Here is a 19,859-nt window from a genome sequence, read left to right as displayed (position 1 = left end):
AAACTACATTCTTAATATCATTAATTCAGCAACTGCCATCATTTTAAGCTTCTGATATTGCTTTTTTAAATTTAGCTTTCAACTGAGATACTAAAACCAAGGATTTCATCTGTAATTTAGTAGGGAAGGTCAAAGTATTATAATAGTCAGCAGTAGGATGAACAGACAGAAAAACTTTGAAAGCATCTACAGGCATATTACTTTATTCAGTTTGCTGCACAATACCTATCAAGGTGGTTCTGAACAGTTCCTGTTCACCCCTGCATGTCAGTTAAAGACTTTCATGTTTCTTACACTTAGCCATTAAGTTCCTGATGTGCTGACGGATTTCAGTCACCTTACCTTTTTCAAATCACTTTCTCACAGCCTCAATGCTAAAATAATGTGAAAAATGCCTTCTTTAAGTAATTTCTTTTTTACAACAAAAATGTTCCTCACTGGTTCATGAGAGATTTTTTAAGATCAAACCAAAAATCCTTCTCCATAGGCTTACTAAATTTCAAAATAACATGGAAATAAAAACATAGATGAGTGTGGTTTATAAGCTTCATAGTCAAAAACAATCAACATTTAGTACACAACATAAATGTTCTTCTACATAGCAATTTTTCCCCTCTAATTTTACTACAGAAATCCACAATTTTCTATTAAATATAAATCTAATAGACTGAGTTCAAAGCTTACATCCATGAGCATATATGTCTGATCTGATCTACAATATGGACAGAAAATGTGCTTTATTTCAGAATAAGTTCAGGTGTGGACAAGTCAAGCTTTGAATATCATTCATGAAATACATGTCTCTAATGGTTTAATACATTCTTATCAACACAACTAAAGCTTAGTCATTTGTTTTCCTTCTGAAAAGATACACTGCTGGCCAAATTCTTAAGGCCAATGAACATAAAAAAAAATATGCATATTGCATTGTTAGACTCAACCATTTATTTAAGTAGAGCTTCAAAAGATGAAAATATGAAAAGGTAAAAATAAAAAACATTTTAGCATTTGATATGGAAAAGGTGAACACTATGAAATTAGCCTAAATACTAGCTGGTCAAAAGTTTAAGACCATACTGAAATTAAGCAATAATGGGTAAACAAGTAACAATATTTGTCATTTGTGTTCAAGCATTAGCATTGTTAACATCTCCCACTGACATCTCCTGTGTTACATTGGGTAAAAACATGGCAAAGGCTAAAAAGTTGACAGAGTTTGAAGGTGGAAGAATTGTCGAGCTGCAAAAGCAAGATCTCTCTCAATGTGCCATTGCTGGTGAGATTAAACATAGTAGAACTGCTGTTGCAAATTTCTTAAAAGACTCTGAGGGATACAGAATGAGAATTTCAAGTGGTCAGCCCAAAAACATTTTGCTGGTATTTAGCAGGAGGATTTGACGGATTGTCCGGCAAGACACCAGCGGGCCAATGAACCAGATTAAAGCCCTCACGGACGCAGAATGCAGCTCAAGAACAATAAGATGGTATCTAGGAGAGAAAGACTTTAAAAACTGTAAAGGTCTTCAAAGACCACGCCTCCTTCCACACCATGAAACAGCTCGGTTAAACTTTGCTGAAAAGCACCAAACATGGGACACAGAAAAGTGGAAAAAGGTTTTGTTCTCTGATGAAAAAAAATTTAACCTTGATGGTCCAGATGGCTTCCAACATTACTGGCGTGATAAGAATATTCCACTGGAGACATTTTCTACATGACACAGTGGAGGAGGTTCCATCATGATCTGGGGTGCTTTTTCCTTCAATGGAACAATGGAGCTTCAGGTTATACAGGGGCATCAAACAGCAGCTGGCTACACTGGCATGTTGGAGAGAGCATCCTTACTGACTGAAGGTCCTCGCTTGTGTGAAAATGACTGGATCTTTCAGCAGGACAATTCTGCAGTCCACAATGCCCACAGGACAAAGGACTTTGTCATGGCGAATAACGTGATTCTTTTGGACCATCCAGCGTGTTCACCCAAACTGAACCCCACTGAAAATGTTTGGGGGCCGATGGCAGGGGAAATTTATAGAAATGAACATCAATTCCAAACAGTGCATGATCTTCGTGAAGCCATCTTCACCACTTGAAATAACATTTCAGCCAGCCTTCTACAAACACTAATATCGACCATGCCAAAGCGAATGTTCGAAGTTATTTGCAATGACAGCCGTGCAACTCACTACTGAGATCTCTTGTTGTGCATTTCCTATCCTGTTTAGGACTTCTTTTTGGTATAATCTTAAACTTTTGACCAGCTAGTATTTAGGTTAATTTCATAGTGTTCACATTTTCCCTATTAAATGCTGAAAAAGTTCTATTTTTATTTTCATCTTTCGAAGCTCTACTCAAATAAGTGGTTGAGTCTAACAATACAAAATGCATATTTTTTCTTTATGTTCATTGGCCTTAAGAGTTTGGCCAGCAGTGTATATAGTTTGATATCAAATTAATTCCCATAAAACCAATTTTTGTTTCATATAACTAATGACCATTTTCTTTAAAACATAATACAAATATAAAAAAAGTATCTTGATGGAAAATATGTTTCAAATACTACTTACAACCTCCTATGACCTGTATTTTTCATGTGATTTAACAGACTAATTTTGTTTGATGTTTTGGTTTTAATATATTCAGTTGGTAAGAATGGTACTGCTGTGGATGAAGAATGCTGTTTGTTACAAACCATATTGTAGAGAATAGTTTATTTTATTCTGACAACAAGACATAAATGGTATCATTACAGTAAGCAAGCTTAGAAGAGATAAACACTTTCTTTCAATACTAATCACTACCTGAAGGTTCACATAAAGTGTCTAATTTATACAAAAAAGGAGTAAATCAAAGCAATGACCTAACAACAAAATCCTCCCAGTCATGTTCTTCACTCAAGAGTTGTCAGTGTCCAATTTCAACTGAGATGAATACCAGGAATAAGGTCATACCCATCAGAATACTAATGTTTCCTACAAGCATATTAACAGTTTGTGATGACAGGAGTAATTTGTGGTTAACTAGTGATTGTTCAGGCAAGAGTACTCTCTGCCACAGACCTATCTTTGGCAAATACAATATACCACCAATGCTGAAATGTCAATTTAGGAAAAGAGGTCCTGTGTTCTTGAAATGCCTGGATACAAACAGCAATTGTCCAAACAAACATAATATGGTTGTCTTATTGTCAAAATACTTTTGTTTAAGTGTATAAGGGTCCACAAATTCAGGATGATGAACAAGCTAATATACACAAACAAGCACAAAGAAAGAGACTATCTCCCCTCACATGCTGAACCATAAGCTCAAAGAGACAGAGAGACCATTTCCCCTGATAATCTTATCCCTGAAGTGTCATTCATTTTAAAGAGAAACTACACAAATACACCAATTTTAACACATGAAAGGAGAATGATTATAGCTTTGTCAGTAGATACAGATAGAAATGAAATCTCAATTTGAGTTCAAAGTGTGAACCACCTGCTCAATTTCATAAGCAACTTGAATCATGGGGAAGCCTGAAAAAACTTTTCTAGTCACAACAGTGAATGCTATGAGTATAACTAATATTGCATTTATACATTGGAAACTATATTCTTGATGGTGGTCCCTGGGTTAAAAACAGGTATTAAAGTGTTTGGTGATGAGAAAACCCACTTGTAAAGAAAATTATATGTAAAAACGGCGGGTATAGGTAGAGAAAGCACTACGTAGAGGAGCAAACAATGTTTCGACTTTCTTCGGTCATAGTCAGGTTCACAAAGAAAGAAAGGGTTACAATCTCCTTCAAACATATGGTCTACATAGTGCTTTCTCTACCCATACCAGCCACTTTTACATATATAAGGTATTAAAGTGTCTGCAGACTTTGAGTAATAGCAAAATAAGAAAATATAGAACAAGTTTATCTTGTGATATTCAAATTAAGCAGTAAAAGGAATTAGATGTCTCAGTTAGAAACAGTTAAATTAAAATAGATACAAGACAGTGATTGCTCTGTACATGTTTCTGTTCTGCACTCTTAGGTGCATTATTTAAACTTTTTCATGGGTGAAAGGCCATGTAATCATGTTCGTGAATGCACATTCAAAATATTATTGAACTACTATTTTATAAATTTGCATCATTAAATTTGGTATTAAATGGCAGATTACAATTCAATTTTTTTTTTTTTATAAAAATAGATTATTTGATTTCTTACCTTAAAAGTTAATACACACCTGAACATCAATTTTTGTGAGCCATACGGTTTGATGAAGGCAGCACTGGCTCAAATTATATTTTTGTTATGTCAATATACAAAGTCTAGTTTTGTACAAATTAGGAAATCAAATTACCAATATTGAAAAGCTAGTATTTAAATAAAAACCTTTTATCTTTTCTATCTGCTGAGCTGTCATTATGTTTAGTGAATTAAACATGGTGGACTCCTCCTGCTCATCTCTTCCAATTTTTGGAAATGATCCCTTATATACATCAACTTTTATATATGACATGTGAATAACCACTTGTTGGGCATTTCCTACCCTGTTTAGGACTTCTTTTTGGTATGGTCTTAAACTTTTGACCAGCTGGTATTTAGACTAATTTCATAGTGTTTACATTTTCCCTATTAAATGCCAAAAAGGTTTTTTATTTTTATTTTCCCTTTTCTTATTTTCATCTTTCGAAGCTCTACTCAAATAAGTGGTTGAGTCTAACAATGCAAAATGCATATTTTTTCTTTATGTTCAATGGCCTTAAGATTTTGGCCAGCAGTGTACATTATGTTATACATCTGTAGGCTTAGTTGCTAACCTCTATTGCTTATATGTACTTACAATGATCTAAAAAAAAATCCAATTTAAACTGTGCTGACAGACTTACAGTGCTTGAAAAACAACGTTCTCCTTTTGGATTTATGAACTAACTTGTGTCAAAATATTACTGAAATCACAATAACCATACCCAACTTATGAAACAGTATATTTTAATTTTTATAAGACATTAAGAACAGTAACTGTATGTTTTATTAGTTACATTCATGAATAAATTGAATTTCACTTTTGATTTATGCAAGTAACTTCACAAAACAGAAGTTAATATTTTATATATTCTGTTTTCTCAAATCTAAACATGTAGAAATAAAGTATCCAGTGATACAAACACATATGTAAATTTATATTAAGTATAAAAAGCTTCAATTATTAGAACATAATGAAATTTTCACTAGTCACTAAAAGCATGGCAAAATCTAATATTTCTCTTCCTGTTATATTACATTCAGAAAACAAATGTCATGCAACAAAAACAGTGACTGATCACAATTTATATTTCTAGAATTAAAATGAATTTCTATTAATACAGGCCTTTCTCTGTTGAGTTTACTCAGTGCTATCAACAGATATCGCTTAAAAGTCCAAGTACCATTTACACATTTCATTTTTCCCTTCATAATTCAAAATTATTTAAAAACTTGATGAGAAATTGTTCCAAGGGTAAATTGCTGCTTCAAATTCATTTTATTTCTAAAAATATAAAATTGAAATCTGGTATTCTTGCCTCTAAATTATTGTAGGCCAGAATGCCTACAATGAAAAATGACTAAAAATTAGTGAAAGTGAAAATAAGGAAATAGTTATATATCTATATTTATAGGGCATAAAAATAGTATTTGAAACTACAATAAATAAGTAATCCAGCAAAATTCAGAACCAGAAAAATTTGAAGAACTGGATTTAAAGGAAAAAGGGTGGATTGAACTTAAGAACACTCAAAAACAAGGGATTTTTCTCAGCAGGGTACCTCCTTTCACCTTAAAGCCTTTCAATTAATATAAAATTCTGAATGAATACAATAAAATCATTAAGTAAACAAAGGAAACAAAAGTGGTGATGTGACAAGCATGTGGGAGGAACAGTTCTTGAAGCATAGGTATGCTAAAAATATCTTATTACTTAAGACAGAAGTTTTTAGGTAAATGAGTAAATATATAGTAGGGTCTGAAGTTTCAAATCTGTCTATATACAAAACATAGTAAACTTTTACAAAATTAAAAATTTTGATATAGAGATGTCAAGATATGAACTGTTTGTAGAAAAGAGCAAAAAATAACAAAAGAACACATTCACACAAATATTCACAAACACTGAAATATATGTACCTGGTTTCAAAAACTTTGGTTTGAAGGACATTTTCTCCAATATACAAGTCCACAAGGATAAAATACTATTGACTTTTCTTTTCTAGACAGCTCTCTCTAATCACAGATTTTTTCAAACTTGAAAATTACCTTCATACTGTAAAATAATAAGGTAAAAAAAATATCTTGAAAGAAAGAGCCAAACAGAATTTTACTGCATTAAAAATGTAAACTTCACCATTGTAAACATTACTCCTGGTTATCTGGAAAAGTACTTTACTCATAACTTAACATTTCATCAGTTTTAGGTTCTTATTATAAATTATTCATGTACAGTTTTATATTTCAAACCATATTTAAGGCATCCGACAAATGTTTTTCAGGTTTACTGGTTCTTACAGACTAAAATAATTAAGTGTTATAACATTCCTATACTGAAAATCTATTTCCAATAGCTTCCTACTACCTCTCACAAGATTAACTATTCTAATCCAGTGCTGTCCTATACAAGTAAACCTTTTTCTTTATGCATGCCTCCAAACTTTTGTTCTTCCCCTACTGAAATCAAATGATTCCAACATGTCTCTCATGCAAATCATCATGCATCACTTCTCCACCATTTGGAGCATGACATATGTAGTGCCTGCATCTCCCTCTATACACCTCTATCAAACTATTGCTTTGAAGACTGGCAAAAGTAACACCAGAGGAAAATGGTGAGGAAGGGTAGGAAGTGTGAGTGGATCGGAAATACATTTTCAGTATTGGAAAATTGTAACTTCCAATACAGTACTTACTTCTTCTCAAAAGATTAGCTAGAATTACACATTGAATAGGAGACAGGACCAGTACAAGGAAATGACAGAAGTAACCCATAAAGGTGTCTTGAGAATACCCCTAGAAATGAAAGAATCAGATCAAAAACACAAACTCTGATGATGAAATTGCAACATTTCTGAACTAGATATACTCTTTGTCAATCCAGAAAATGGGTAGGAGGTAAGGGCAGAAAAGAGTAAAGCACATTCAAATTGGAGATAACTGTAGCAGGATAGTGATGTCAACCAAGAAATGTATACAGAAGTCAATCCCATACAGTAATAAAAGTGTGTAAATTAACGGATATGTCCCGAGATATATAGTGGCTACAACATGATGATCCGTACTCAGTAAGTTAACTACATCCAAAACCAATTCCACTGTGAACTGTCATTCATGCAGAGTAGGATGAGAATTATACTAGAACCACTTTTACTCCTCTGTATGACATGTGATATCTCAAATCTATCAATCTGGGGACTTGATAGCCAGTATCAAAATGATGTCTCTATTCTAAAAATCAACTCCCCAACTGCAAAACTTACTGGAACCATCCGAAAAACAATAACGTCCTTGGCATAAGATAAAATGAGGTACAGCAAAATGACTGATCCAATACAATCTCCTTTAATTTCACCGTGGCCCACACGACAGAGTAAGTACAATGAAGGGAGGCATACATACAACCACAAACATGTGTGAGGACTTATGTTGATTGGATCTACTCTAAATCCAACACCCAGCAGCAGGGTAACAACATCCACATGAGGGTAGGATGAAAGCTCCCAACTGAGGGGTAAACCACAATTTGACATCTCACTCCTTTGTGTATATTATATATTAGAGGACATCACATCATCTACACCAACAGCACATCACCACTTACTCTGCAATAAATTCTTATAGTCATCTGTATGTAGAGCCCATTCAGGAAGGCGGATCCATGGTCAACAACCCCAGCAGCTTGGAATCAGAAAGTTGTAAGGACACCCACCACAGTCTAGTTGAAGAAAAGGAGAGTGAGAATATGCTGGAAAATCCAGAGGATCCTCATTACCTGAGCCAGTGCAACTAGTGACTACAAAACCCTATTTGGAAAAGTAGATTATATCAATTTATTAAATATAAGGTGTGACAGGGATGAACAGTCATCTCCTTCTGTTTTACCAATGCAGTCCATGAGTGATATGATCCAGAAAAGGTAAGTTTTTAAACAAGTACATTGAAAGAATATTTGCCTACAACCACTCTTGTGAAACACTCCATCTCAACAATGAGCACTGCAATGCCATGGAAGTTAAAACTTGAGTCAACATGGCTGTACTATGCAGATTTGTAATTGAAGAATGCCTGGTCAGGCACTATTCACTAAAGAACAGGATTCACATGTAAATATTAAATGAAGCAAGGGCCCCTGAAAGGAAAAAAAAAGTATGAATATAGGCTTACTAAGTCTTAGTACTTGAAGAACTGCCATAGATTAGATGTGGTCAACAAACCCTACAATAGGATTCCCTCCAGTAACTAACAAGACCTCAGTAACTTGACAGAGTAATGATCCAGATAAAGAAGATAGGTAGGGTTGTAAACTGTATGTGAAATCTCAACAGCAAATACGTCAGACCTTCAAGGTCCACAGGCTAAGAGGAAAAGCAATCATGTTTTAAGGGTTAGGTGAAACATGGAGCACTCACAAGGAAAAAGTTTCAAGTGGAGGTAAAATAAAGGAATGGAAGACTACCTTAAGATTCCATTCTGGAAGACTGAATCATTTGCAGTGATGATGAATCAAAAAAAAATGCAATAGCATGGTAAGAACAGGGGAATCAAAATATTTAAGATATTGGGAAAAATGAAAGGTATGGGATAACACAGCCAGATAAGCCGTGTGCAAAATTCAACCACACAAACCATAGTAGGTCAGTCAGTAGAGAATCATAGTGTTACAGGCCAAATGTGAAACACCTTCCCTTTGAAATGATACATCTAGATTGAAGAAGGATGTATGGAAAAAGCCAAATGGAAAGCTACTCTATAGAACAAACCTGATTTCCTTTCCAAGGATGAAACAAATGTCAGACACGAAAACAAAAGATGTTGATGGCTGGATGAAAAATTGGTAAACGAGGTTGAGAAAAAAGGAAGGGAGTCAAGGGTAGGAGAAATGGAGGGAAATTTGATGTAAATGTGGAAACTATGGATGAGCTGGCCAATAAGGAGTAATAAAAAGGGCTCAACACAGAGAGATGTGGAAGAGAGAGATCACTCAATAAAGTAATCAGGGAGGAGAATAGGCATAAAGGAAATTGTAGGGCCAATCCTGGCTGAAGACAAAGACAGCCAGAGCTCAAGGATGAGGTACAGAGGACCAAAAGAGAAGTAATTTGTGATTGAAGTATGTGGCAAATACATCTTCTTGGGTAAAATCCCACAGAAAGCTAAGCCCCCAAAATATGATGGAATCTAAGGACCACTCCACCAGATAAATGTTGTCGGTGTAGGAAAGAGATGGTCCTCTACCAGACTGAAAGCACCTGGAAACACAATACGTAAAGAGATGAATGTGCTCTGATTGGTTGATTGGTTTGGTTTCTGTACCAAACGTTCAGTAAAACATTGAAATTAAAGTAAAATTAGTAAAATTCATAAAAGTAAATTATGGTAAAACAAAACAAAGTTTTAAAAAAACATAAATAGCATTAAAACCAATTTTTACATTTAGTCTACAGTAGTAAGAGAGAAATTAAGTGAAACAAGTTGTAAAGAAATATATATGCAATATCGTCAGGTTCACAACGATGACCAAAGAAGATCGAAACGTTGTTCGCTCTTCTATGTAAAATATTTTCTCAATCCAAACGAGCCGTTTTTGCATATATATTTCTCTACATGTGGGTTTTCTCAACATCACTGATTAAGTTGTAAAGAACTTTCTGTAACATAATTGCAATTATCATAACTCGCCAGGAAGACTAACAGGTACATTAAAAAACCACCGTTAGTCACCTAAAGTTGACCTTTCCAGTCCTGGTTCCGAGTTATTTGATGTTATGACCATTTTTATAAAGTAAAGCAATAAAAGTTTTAGAAGACTTGTAGCAAAATTTTAATTAAAACTAGCCAAGATAACTAGTGGGTAGTTCAAACAGTAGAGTTAGTCACATGAAGTTGGCCTTTCCAGTCCTGGTTTTGAGTTATTTGACATTTCAGCCATTTTCTAATTTCAAATCGAACTTTGATTCTTAAAAGGGAATCACATTAAAAAAAAGGTCTTATGTAAAAATTAAAAAACTTCAATAGCATGAAAAAAACTAATGGCCTTCAAAAAACTAAAAACATTTCCAAATTAGACAGTGTTACCATCACCAATAACACTGTCTAATGTTACAGATAAACCTTGGGACAGAACATGTTTAAAATGGTGCCGTCCTTGAGAGTCATAATGACAACAAAATGCTGCACTAATCCCAGATAAAAGAAAATGATGAATTTAAAAACTGTGACCAATGCATAGCCTAGTTAGAACAACTTCCTCTTTCCAATCCTTATGATAGCAAGACAGCCAAAGTCCAAGAGAAGGTTTTATTTGGAAAAGCTTGTTTTCACGTTGCTCACTCCAAGTTGACTGCCAACTAGCATGGAGCCAAGCTTTGAATACAGGACCATAGTTCACGTATGGAACAGGCACAGCAGTGACAGTGCTAGAGCAGATAGATTTAGGTGCGCTGTCAGCGAGCTCATTCCTGCTAATATTAATGTGGCCCAGTATCCTGAAAAACTAGATAAAAGTAGATGCTAAAGAGAAATGGGCCAGTTGGTTTTGAACATCAGTGAGAAGAGGGTGTGAACCAATGTGAAGCGATTCCAGGACCAGTAGAAAACTGAGCAAGTCAGTATGAATAGTGCAACTTGAGTACTGCTTAGCTTCTTTGTGATCCTGGGCAAGAGAAATAGTGTACAGTTCAGAATGAACACAGAAGCTGTAGTGGGGATTCTGTGCACAACCATCAAACCACAACAAACCGTGGCAGAGCCCACACAATCACCTGATTTTGAACCATCTGTATAAGTTGGAATGGAAAGATGGTTCGAAAGATGTTTAGCAAATAACAGATAATATATTTCCAGTTTGGAGTGTCTGCTTTTCTCAGATGACTTAAAGATAGGTCACATTTGGAGGCTTTACAGAAACCATGGTGGGATGAGCTGACCAGTGGATACAGCAATGTTATCCAAGGACAGACCCAATTCATCCAACTGTGCCTGGATACAAAGGCCAAAAGGAGCAATGGCAGATCATCTGTTCTGAAGAGAGATGGCCCACCAAGGAAGGAAAACACATCCTCAGGTGGGATGCTTTGGCAAAGAATGAAGTTTCAAAGCATACAATAAAGACAATTACAAATGGCAGAGATGCAAAGAAGGTTCATGAGTCTCTGTGTATAAGCTCTGAACTGGGGAAGTGCAGAAAGCCCTTCCAGAAAGAGAGGACACAGAAAATGTTTGATGCTCTTGTACATTTGACCTGCAGCTGCATGATGTGTGGTATAAATATTAGCTGATGGCCAAAGATAAGCTTTGTCTCGGGAATCACAGGAAGCACAACTTCACGGATACGGAGTTCAGGATCAGAATAAATACCCCATTGGCTGCAAATGTGCATGCAAACAGTTTTAGAGAGAGAAGTTAAAGCCGTTTGCTGCGGGCCACTTCAGTAAACAATTGAAGGCAGTCTGTAGCTGCTGCTCAAATACCTCATGTTCGATGACTGACATGAGATATGAAAGTCATCGACATAGAGCTCGTTTGCAACAGTAAGAGAGAGTTATTCAGTGATGGCATTAATCTTTATACTGAAAAGTGGGGGACAGAATTATAGTGCCAATTGAACTTTTGAATCTTGTCCGATTTGACATTGGAACTGGTGGTAGAAGATATACTGGTTGTGAATTTAATAAGGATTCCTTCTGGGTTTGACATCTTACCCACCAGGCATGTGCACAGGCCTGCTGGAAAGCGATGCAGTGTGAGAGTGTGGGATACCTACAAAAAGTGTCCCAGGCCTGTTTCTGAGCCATCCAAACCATGTCGCAGACAGGATTTTCCACCACAGATGAGGATATCATAGAAAAAGGTATACACTGAGCAGCTACCTGTATAATACAGTCTGTTAAAGCTGCCACACAATCGTCTATTGATGGCTTACAGACAATGGCAGGATCATGTTCTGCGAGAGAAGTCAATGAGGGCCAGTTTCCTTGATCCAGCTTCCAACAGGGTACGTGGGTTGGGTGGCATCGACCACAGCCAGTTTCTTTCAAAATTATAGGAAAATTATCACTGCCTCGTGGATTATTGTCAACCCTCCATGAAAAGTGGGTAAATAGAAAAGGAGAGAAAATTGAGAGATCAAAAACAGTAAAGGACTGACTAGGTGCATGAAAATAACCATAAGAACTGCAACTGAAAAGAGAAAGTATGTGATCAGAGAGCATACACTCTACGGAGCAACCCCTCCCATCAATATCAGCACTTCCCGAGAGGGGATGATGTCCATTAAAGTCCCCCAGGATTAAAAAGAGAGACAGCAACTGTTTAATGACAGCATCAAGGTCTGATTAATCATAGGTCACTTCAGGCAACAGGTAGAGAAAACAAATAGTGATGGTAGGACTCAAGGAAACACGGATGGCTACAGCCTCCAAGGGTGTGTCATGTGGCAATGAAAGGTTGGGGCATGCTGATCAACCAACAGTGAAACCTCTCAATGCACTCTCCCATCATACAGCCTGTCATTTCTGTACAAAGAAAATTGCCAAAAGGTGACTGTATTGGCAGGTTTCAGAAATGTTTCCTGTAAGGAAAGACATACAGGATGGTAGAAAGCAATCAGTGTTTTGATGTCATCCAGATTAGAACGTAATCCTCAAGAGTTTCATTGTATCAGGGTAGCCATTTTTATTTATGTGCAGGTAAATCTGGTGAAGAACCCCTCTGTTTAAGACCACATCTTTTTTCTTTATTGTCTTTATTCTAGGGAGGTCTATCAACGTCCATGGATCCTACCCTTGGTCAACTGGGCAGGTCTTTGCTGTTGGAAGAGGACTCCAGCAACTGATGACGTGAGCGAATGATCATTTTGCATTTTGGGGTGGGAGAAGAAGATGTATCCAAGGAAATGCCTGTACCCCGAACCAAAGGAAGTAGGTCTTGGGATTTGCTGGAATGTACATTAGGGACATAGATGAGTGTTGAAGTTGATTCATCAACTTTTTTAACCATGAAGATCAAAAGACTTTTCATGCAGTTTAAGAATGATTCTTTTGGAGGCACAGAGAGATCCATCTGCATTCTCACTGTATTAGTGGAATGAAGTGCAGCAGTGTAAATCTGAGATGAATGGTAGACAGCAACTTTCAGACCTCAGGGTAAGTAATGTTTTGAATCGTTTTAAAATGCTGCACCTCTTTTCCTTCCAACCATTTAGGGCAAAAACGAAAGTGTGATGGGTGAGAGCAATTGCAGTTGATGCAATGAGGGTCTGTTTCACACTCATAGGCATCATGGTCCTTGCCGCCACAATGAGAACATGTCAAGAACCACGACATGATGTCTTCAAGTGACTGAGCCGCTGACAACACTGGAAACCTCAATAGGTATATCCCAATTGTCTTTGAATGCAAGAGGAGTATACTGTGTTGAGATGTGGATGTTTCTATCAGTATGTCACCAAAGCAAGGCTTTATTACTGACTTTGGAGAGCCAGCAAGTCCCTCTAGTCCCTTCTGAATGGAAAAGGGAGAAATTTGCCCTAAAGGTTTGTCTGAAAGAAAATGTAGTATAAGAAAATGAGGTTCAGATGTTACAGATGTTGAAGATTGCTGCTCAGAATCTTCAAGACATGGTTGTTTACCTATGGACAGTTTTTCACTATTTTATTTGGAGGATCCATAAGAAAAAAAGGAACATTTCAGTGCCCACTGACCCCACCCACCATGGAGCCCTATGAGGGGATGCACTACAAAGCCAAACAAAGGCACTGCAGCAATGCCAGGGTTTCATGAGCACAATACCCAAACACCAACATCTGATACAATGTCCACAACACCTGTTGAGAACATTCAACACTGGTACTTGGTTGACCCTAGTCCAAGCGAACCAGCCAAATGACCCAAGGGAGGCCACCCATCTTCAGGAATTCTAGGCCAAAGTGGTGTGTTGGGGTTGGACACCTCAACCACCAGGATCATCTTCTCCCTTTCACGGGTAACCATAAACAGCAAACGTGGGTAGATGTTTAGAACCCAGTGGAGGAAAACTGAAAGAACAGAGCCTTCCCTGGAAGGGTCCCCTCACTGAATGTGGTGTGAGTGGGCCCAATATAGTAAATACAATGTTCAAAAACAGAGACTCTGGATGCTACCTAGATGATTGATTTGTGCTACCACTGTAGAATTTTTAAAATGAATCATCACCAAACAGTATCTGGTAAGAGAAAGAAAGTGATTCAAAGCCCAAATGACTGCAAGAATCTTGAGGATGTTGATATGTAAGAACTTCTTGGTGATTGATCCACGCACCCCAGTTCTTAAAGGATACATCCAAAAAGACATAGATCTGAATGAGGTGAAAGCTGGAAGCCTGTCAATGTATGGACCTTGTCCAAACCACCAAAGCAGATTATCAATCAGGGTTTGAGGAAGGATAATGGGAGCTGCCAAGGGATCCCAAGTAAAGTTACACTGATCATGAATAGCCCACTGAAGGGATCACAAATGTACATGATCTAGAGAAATCAGTGGCATCACTGAAAACCATATCAGCAAAGGCAATATAATATTGCAAGAAGAAAGTGAGGGAACTGAAAGGGTGCAGCCAACTGACAGTTCCATGGATCAAAGTCACTGGGAAGGAGGTTGAGCCCAATTGAGATGACTTCTCCAATTTGATTAACCAGCTAATCTGAGCAGCCACTTGAAAAAGCTGATTACTATGGCTAACCAACTCTAGTTTAAAATGAACCAGAAGAAGCTAATCATTCTTATTATTGTGGAATATCAGCCTGTAGAGCATGAAAATGATGATCAAATGTTCTGAACACCCAACAGCAAATATAAAAGGTAAAAAACAAGCCCAAAGTATAGTGTGAGAAAATGGTAAACCATACCATGCTGGACAAACCAAAGATACAAATGAGACAATGTGGAGACAGTTATGTGTAGATAAAACATTGACAACCATCTTTGTAACCAATAAGCCCACAGAAAATGCCCAACATAGTGTGAGAAATGATTTCATGGTAACAAAGGGCAGTTGAACAAACTGATTGAGGTAGGATGAATTAGTGACAGACTTCTAGTCTCCAGGTTTCTTGGAAACAACAAAGAATCTGGAACAGAAACCCAGCAAAACATGTAGAATAGGTCTGATGGCCTGCTGAGACAATATGTCCTAAACTGCCTGCAACAGATGCTGTCCTAACATTGATCCTAAGACAGATGGAAGAAAACAGGTATAGGAGAGATGGGAGACAGGGAAAAAAAACATGATCAAAAAGTCTTTCAATAAACATGATGAACCCAATAACCATTGACAAAAAAAAGCCACTAATGAAGAAAGTCAGCAAGTCAAGTTCCAAACCAGAACTTGCTAGGTAATCACCAATACTGTTAATGAAGTGACGTGAGTCATCAGAGAAAATGACAAAATGAGGCACCCTGGAAAGGATTGGGAAGCAGAAGGACAAAAACTGGAACAGGTACCAATTTGGGCTCTGACTAAAAGAAACAGGCAAAAAGATTGGAAACAATACACTGTCACTGTGTTGATACAACTTAAAACTCAAAAAATTCAGGGATTGTGTTACATACATAACACTGCAAAAATGGAGACACACACATAAATCCAGAAGAAAAAATGCCAGTAAATGGATGCAAGTGAAGGTTACATATCAACCTAGAAGGTTCCAACAACAGAGAAACAATATATCAAAGTCAGAACAGCTGAAGTTGACAAACAAGCCAATGTGGGAGAGAATGTTACTAGAAAACCTCTCAGATGGAAAGCCTCAGAGAGGAGATGGATGGTATTGTGCAAAAGAGTTGAGTTTAAGATGAAGGTTGGAACACTGGGCATGAGTCATAGCTATAGAATATTCAAGGATCAACCCTCAAATAGGTATAACAGAATCTAACAATTGTTGGTCTAGAAAAGGACAGTCTGCATGATAATATACAAGAGCAAACTGGTCCAAAGCCCACTCAGATGAGACAGGTATGCTAATCTCATCACTTAATTGTAAAGCAAACTGGTCAGAATGTATCCAAATATTGAAGGGGGAGGCTAAATGTTGGTGTGAAGGTAGGTAAGGGATAAGAAATTCAACTGTACAATATAGGACTTGCTCGGCCTAAATACACATGATTGTAAAGCACTTCAGTAAGGAGTTATAAGCAATCAAAGAAACACACATTGACTAGCTTTTTTTTAATCTCAAATTAAATCACATGACCTTTCTTCAGTGCCTGTTTGAGACAATCAGAACATTAAAATGGTTTACTGAAGAAACAAAACCAAGTTAACTACTTTACATGATCATCTCATAGCTCTTGAAGGTATGAAAAATTATGCTGGAAACAAAACAAGAAGACTTAAATAGTTAACACTAATATGGATGAGTATGAATTTTAAAGTCCTATTATGTTTTATTAACTATAAACAAGTGAGAAAAGTGAACAAGCTACTATCTGTAAAAAGATAAATACAAAATGATTACTCAAGTATTTCAATAGACCACTTCTCCAAACTACAAAAATCATCAAATGAATTTCACCCAGAAGATTCAAAATCAAGAAAATAAGTTCTAAAACACAGGACCCGAAACATAATTTTACAAAGAAAACAGTACATAGACAACATGTACACATAAGGCTACATACAATTTAAGTGAAGTTAAAGGAAAAGCTGTAGTAATAAGTCAGAAAAATCCTCTTATCATCTTAGTGCCACACTATCATACAAACTACATCCATACAAAACCCTACAACATTGTCCATGGTAGAATTCATATTAATAAACCCTGTAAATCTTTTAGCATCACCTTGCTACTCCAAAAACATATTTATTCATTAAATAAACTTAACTACCCTGTCAGTTCTATTGCACCAAACTGTCACATCTTTACCAAATCTGGTTCATGCTTTAATTCTGTACTGTTACCATTTTTCAACTTCTTACACTAAACACAATATTCATGCTCGAAAGACTTCTTCCAATCACTCTTGACCAATACGCAGACACGATTATCTGATTAAACATAAACATCAAATCCTTGTACAGTGTACCTTAAAGGTTTGATAGCTATAAAGTAAAACATTATTTTAATAAGATTCCAGCACCTGAACCCTCTATCTTGCTGCAGCAGTACTATAATGTAACATAATCAATCCTATGAACACCATTTTGCTAACCTCTTTGTTGAATAGGGTGAATAATGCATGTTTCCTCATGTGTTTTCATTCTCTTCTGATATTGTCTGCTAGTTAAAACTGATACATTACATAAATGGTTGAAAACACAAATAATATAACTGATGCATCACTTTCTTTCCTTAACACACCTCTGTCTGTTAAATCAAGGAAATTATAAACCCAATGATTTATGCAACAATTCACATAATAAGTGGAAAACTTAATATTGAAAAAAAAGACTGCATAGCAAAGATAGTAAAACAATGCATCTATAAATATTAGTTTTCTAAAGAGCAACAAAGAAGTACCTCATTTGTTTAAGTAACTATTTTTGTACCCTATGCCAATATCTTTTCTTCAGTCACATTATTAAGTGGGTTCTATTTTATATTAAAAGTGGGATAACAATTAAGATAACCAAAACACATTATATTGCAATTCCCACATTAAAGAACATTTGCCAAATATTTATCTAGTCAGTCAGCTGATCCTAGTAATTCTACAGTGTCTCAACACCCTCAAAGTAACTTGAAATAGTTAAATGTTCATGTTAGAAATCTTTAATAATTTACTAAGTTTGCCCCTATAAATGTGATTAACAGCAGACAGAAGCACCTACTCCTGCACTCCACTGGTAACAAGGGTCTAGTTTTACTTGACTTCATCAATAACATTTTATCTTATCCAAGCACCATGCAATTCAAGTTTTACTCTAATCTCAACAAACTGGATTTTATTACCTAATCTTTTGTGTGGTATCTTATCAAAACCTTTTTCAAAATATATGTATATCAAGTCCATATTCTTTCTACCATCCAGTTAATGTGAATCATCATCTAAAAATTAAAAATACCAAATTCCTATTAGTAAGGTAACATTTCCTTTTGGTGAATTCATTTTGGTTTTCATTCATGAGATTATATTGTACTAAATAAGCTTGCAGGGATTCATTTATCACTCAAGATTTTCTCCTAAGTCAGGTTTATTTTTAAGATGGAGTGTGTTAAGTATGAGTTTAGCTATTTTCAAAGTAAATTCAATGATCTGAAATGTCTAATACTTTTTTAATGATAAAATATCATTACTTTTAAGTTTACTAGATTCCACCTTGATAATAATTGGTACACAACCAAAGTCTTGCAGAAAAGGTTTTCATTATTCCATTGTGACTATCACAGAGGTAAAATGGTAAATATGCAAATCCATAAACACTAGAAACTGGCTTCTGATACCCACTGGGGCATAGCACAGATAGTGAGATAACCCATTGTCCAGCTTTAACTACACACAGATAAAATGACTACTGCTGACTCCCACAACTGAGTAATAATAATGGGTAAAAAAGAAATCTCTATCTTTCCAACATTAAAATTAGAGCAAAGTTAATCAAGAGTTAACTTACTTTTGGATCAGCTACATTTCAAAATGTAAATTACTTGACACATTAAATGTGATGCTCAACCAACCAGATGAAGTGAGTTAGTGCTCAGGTAACACACATACACAAAACTCTGTGTCAATTGTTTTATATTCAACTTTGTAATATGTCTAATTCTCCATGCTTACCAACATTATTTTAATTTACATGAAAACTTCCAAGTTGGAAGCCCTCTTTCATATCTTTAATCTTTGAAATTAATCTCCTTTCAAACCCTTGTGCATTATATATTTGTCAAAACTACATCTCAGTACATTTTCTAATATCCATTAATTTAACGTTATTTTTTTAAAGTTGTACAATTTTTTTCATCATTTATTTTATTACTGTTAACCCAGACTAGGTATCTATATTATGTTGGCCAAGTAACTCATTCAATAACGCTACAGACAAGTAAAGTAAATTAGCAATAAAATCAAAACGTCTGTTAACTTCAAGTGTAAATATAATTGCAATGTCTTTTGTTTTGTTAATTATAATAGAGTAAAATAAAACATATATCGTACTTTGTTACCGAAATACTTTACCTTAATAAATTACTACATTTCACACGCCTAACTACGAACTAAGCCTGAATGAACTAAATATTTAATCATGGCACCATTCGTCGGTAACTGTGATATTTAAAAGGATACCTACCCTACTGATAATCTTGAGCACTTATCATAGATCTTTTTAGCAGTTTGCCTTGTACATAATAAAATTACTTGTTATTAATTGTAATTATTACTCTAAAATCTTGACAACTCTTCTGTCATTACACAATGGCATGAAAAATACGTACTTAGTTTGTAGAGTAACATTTTATATTTCTATTTTTAGTTAATATTCTGTTTGTGAATAGTTTCTTTCTATCGTTTAGTCATTAGTGTGTGTATGTTTTCTTACAGCAAAGCCACATCGGGCTATCAGCTGAGCCCACTGAGCGGAGTCGAACCCCTGATTTTAGCGTTATAAATTCGTAGCTTACTGTGGTACCAGCGGAGAACCGATTGTTTAGTTCAATGCTTTTTA

The 19,859-nt window shown here is 35.8% G+C and overlaps 1 protein-coding gene across 16 annotated transcripts in view; it reads right to left on the bottom strand.

Annotated features, from left to right (window-relative positions):
* The window catches only part of LOC143225538 (putative ATP-dependent RNA helicase DHX35), a 111,345-nt gene extending 91,709 nt beyond the window's left edge, over window positions 1-19,636 (bottom strand). For 9 of the 16 annotated variants that reach the window (XR_013013933.1, XM_076455169.1, XM_076455204.1 and 6 more), the window contains exons 1-2: window positions 19,373-19,494; window positions 6,141-6,276 (exon numbers count right to left, since the gene is read on the bottom strand). Coding sequence is in view for 14 of the 16 variants with exons in the window: in XM_076455169.1 (XP_076311284.1) it covers window positions 6,141-6,171 (31 nt within the window). In the remaining 2 variants the exon portion in view is untranslated. Of the gene's footprint in view, window positions 1-6,140; window positions 6,277-6,916; window positions 7,017-19,351 lie in introns of all 16 variants that reach the window. The other 7 variants (XM_076455177.1, XM_076455221.1, XM_076455265.1 and 4 more) reach the window with 5 other exon arrangements.
* Window positions 19,637-19,859: the final 223 nt, after the last annotated feature.

The sequence above is a fragment of the Tachypleus tridentatus genome, chromosome 1, assembly GCF_004210375.1.
Source record: "Tachypleus tridentatus isolate NWPU-2018 chromosome 1, ASM421037v1, whole genome shotgun sequence".
Classification (NCBI taxonomy): Eukaryota; Metazoa; Arthropoda; class Merostomata; order Xiphosura; family Limulidae; genus Tachypleus; species Tachypleus tridentatus.
Note: the sequence above shows the minus strand (reverse complement) of the source record. Positions and strands in the feature narration are given on the sequence as shown.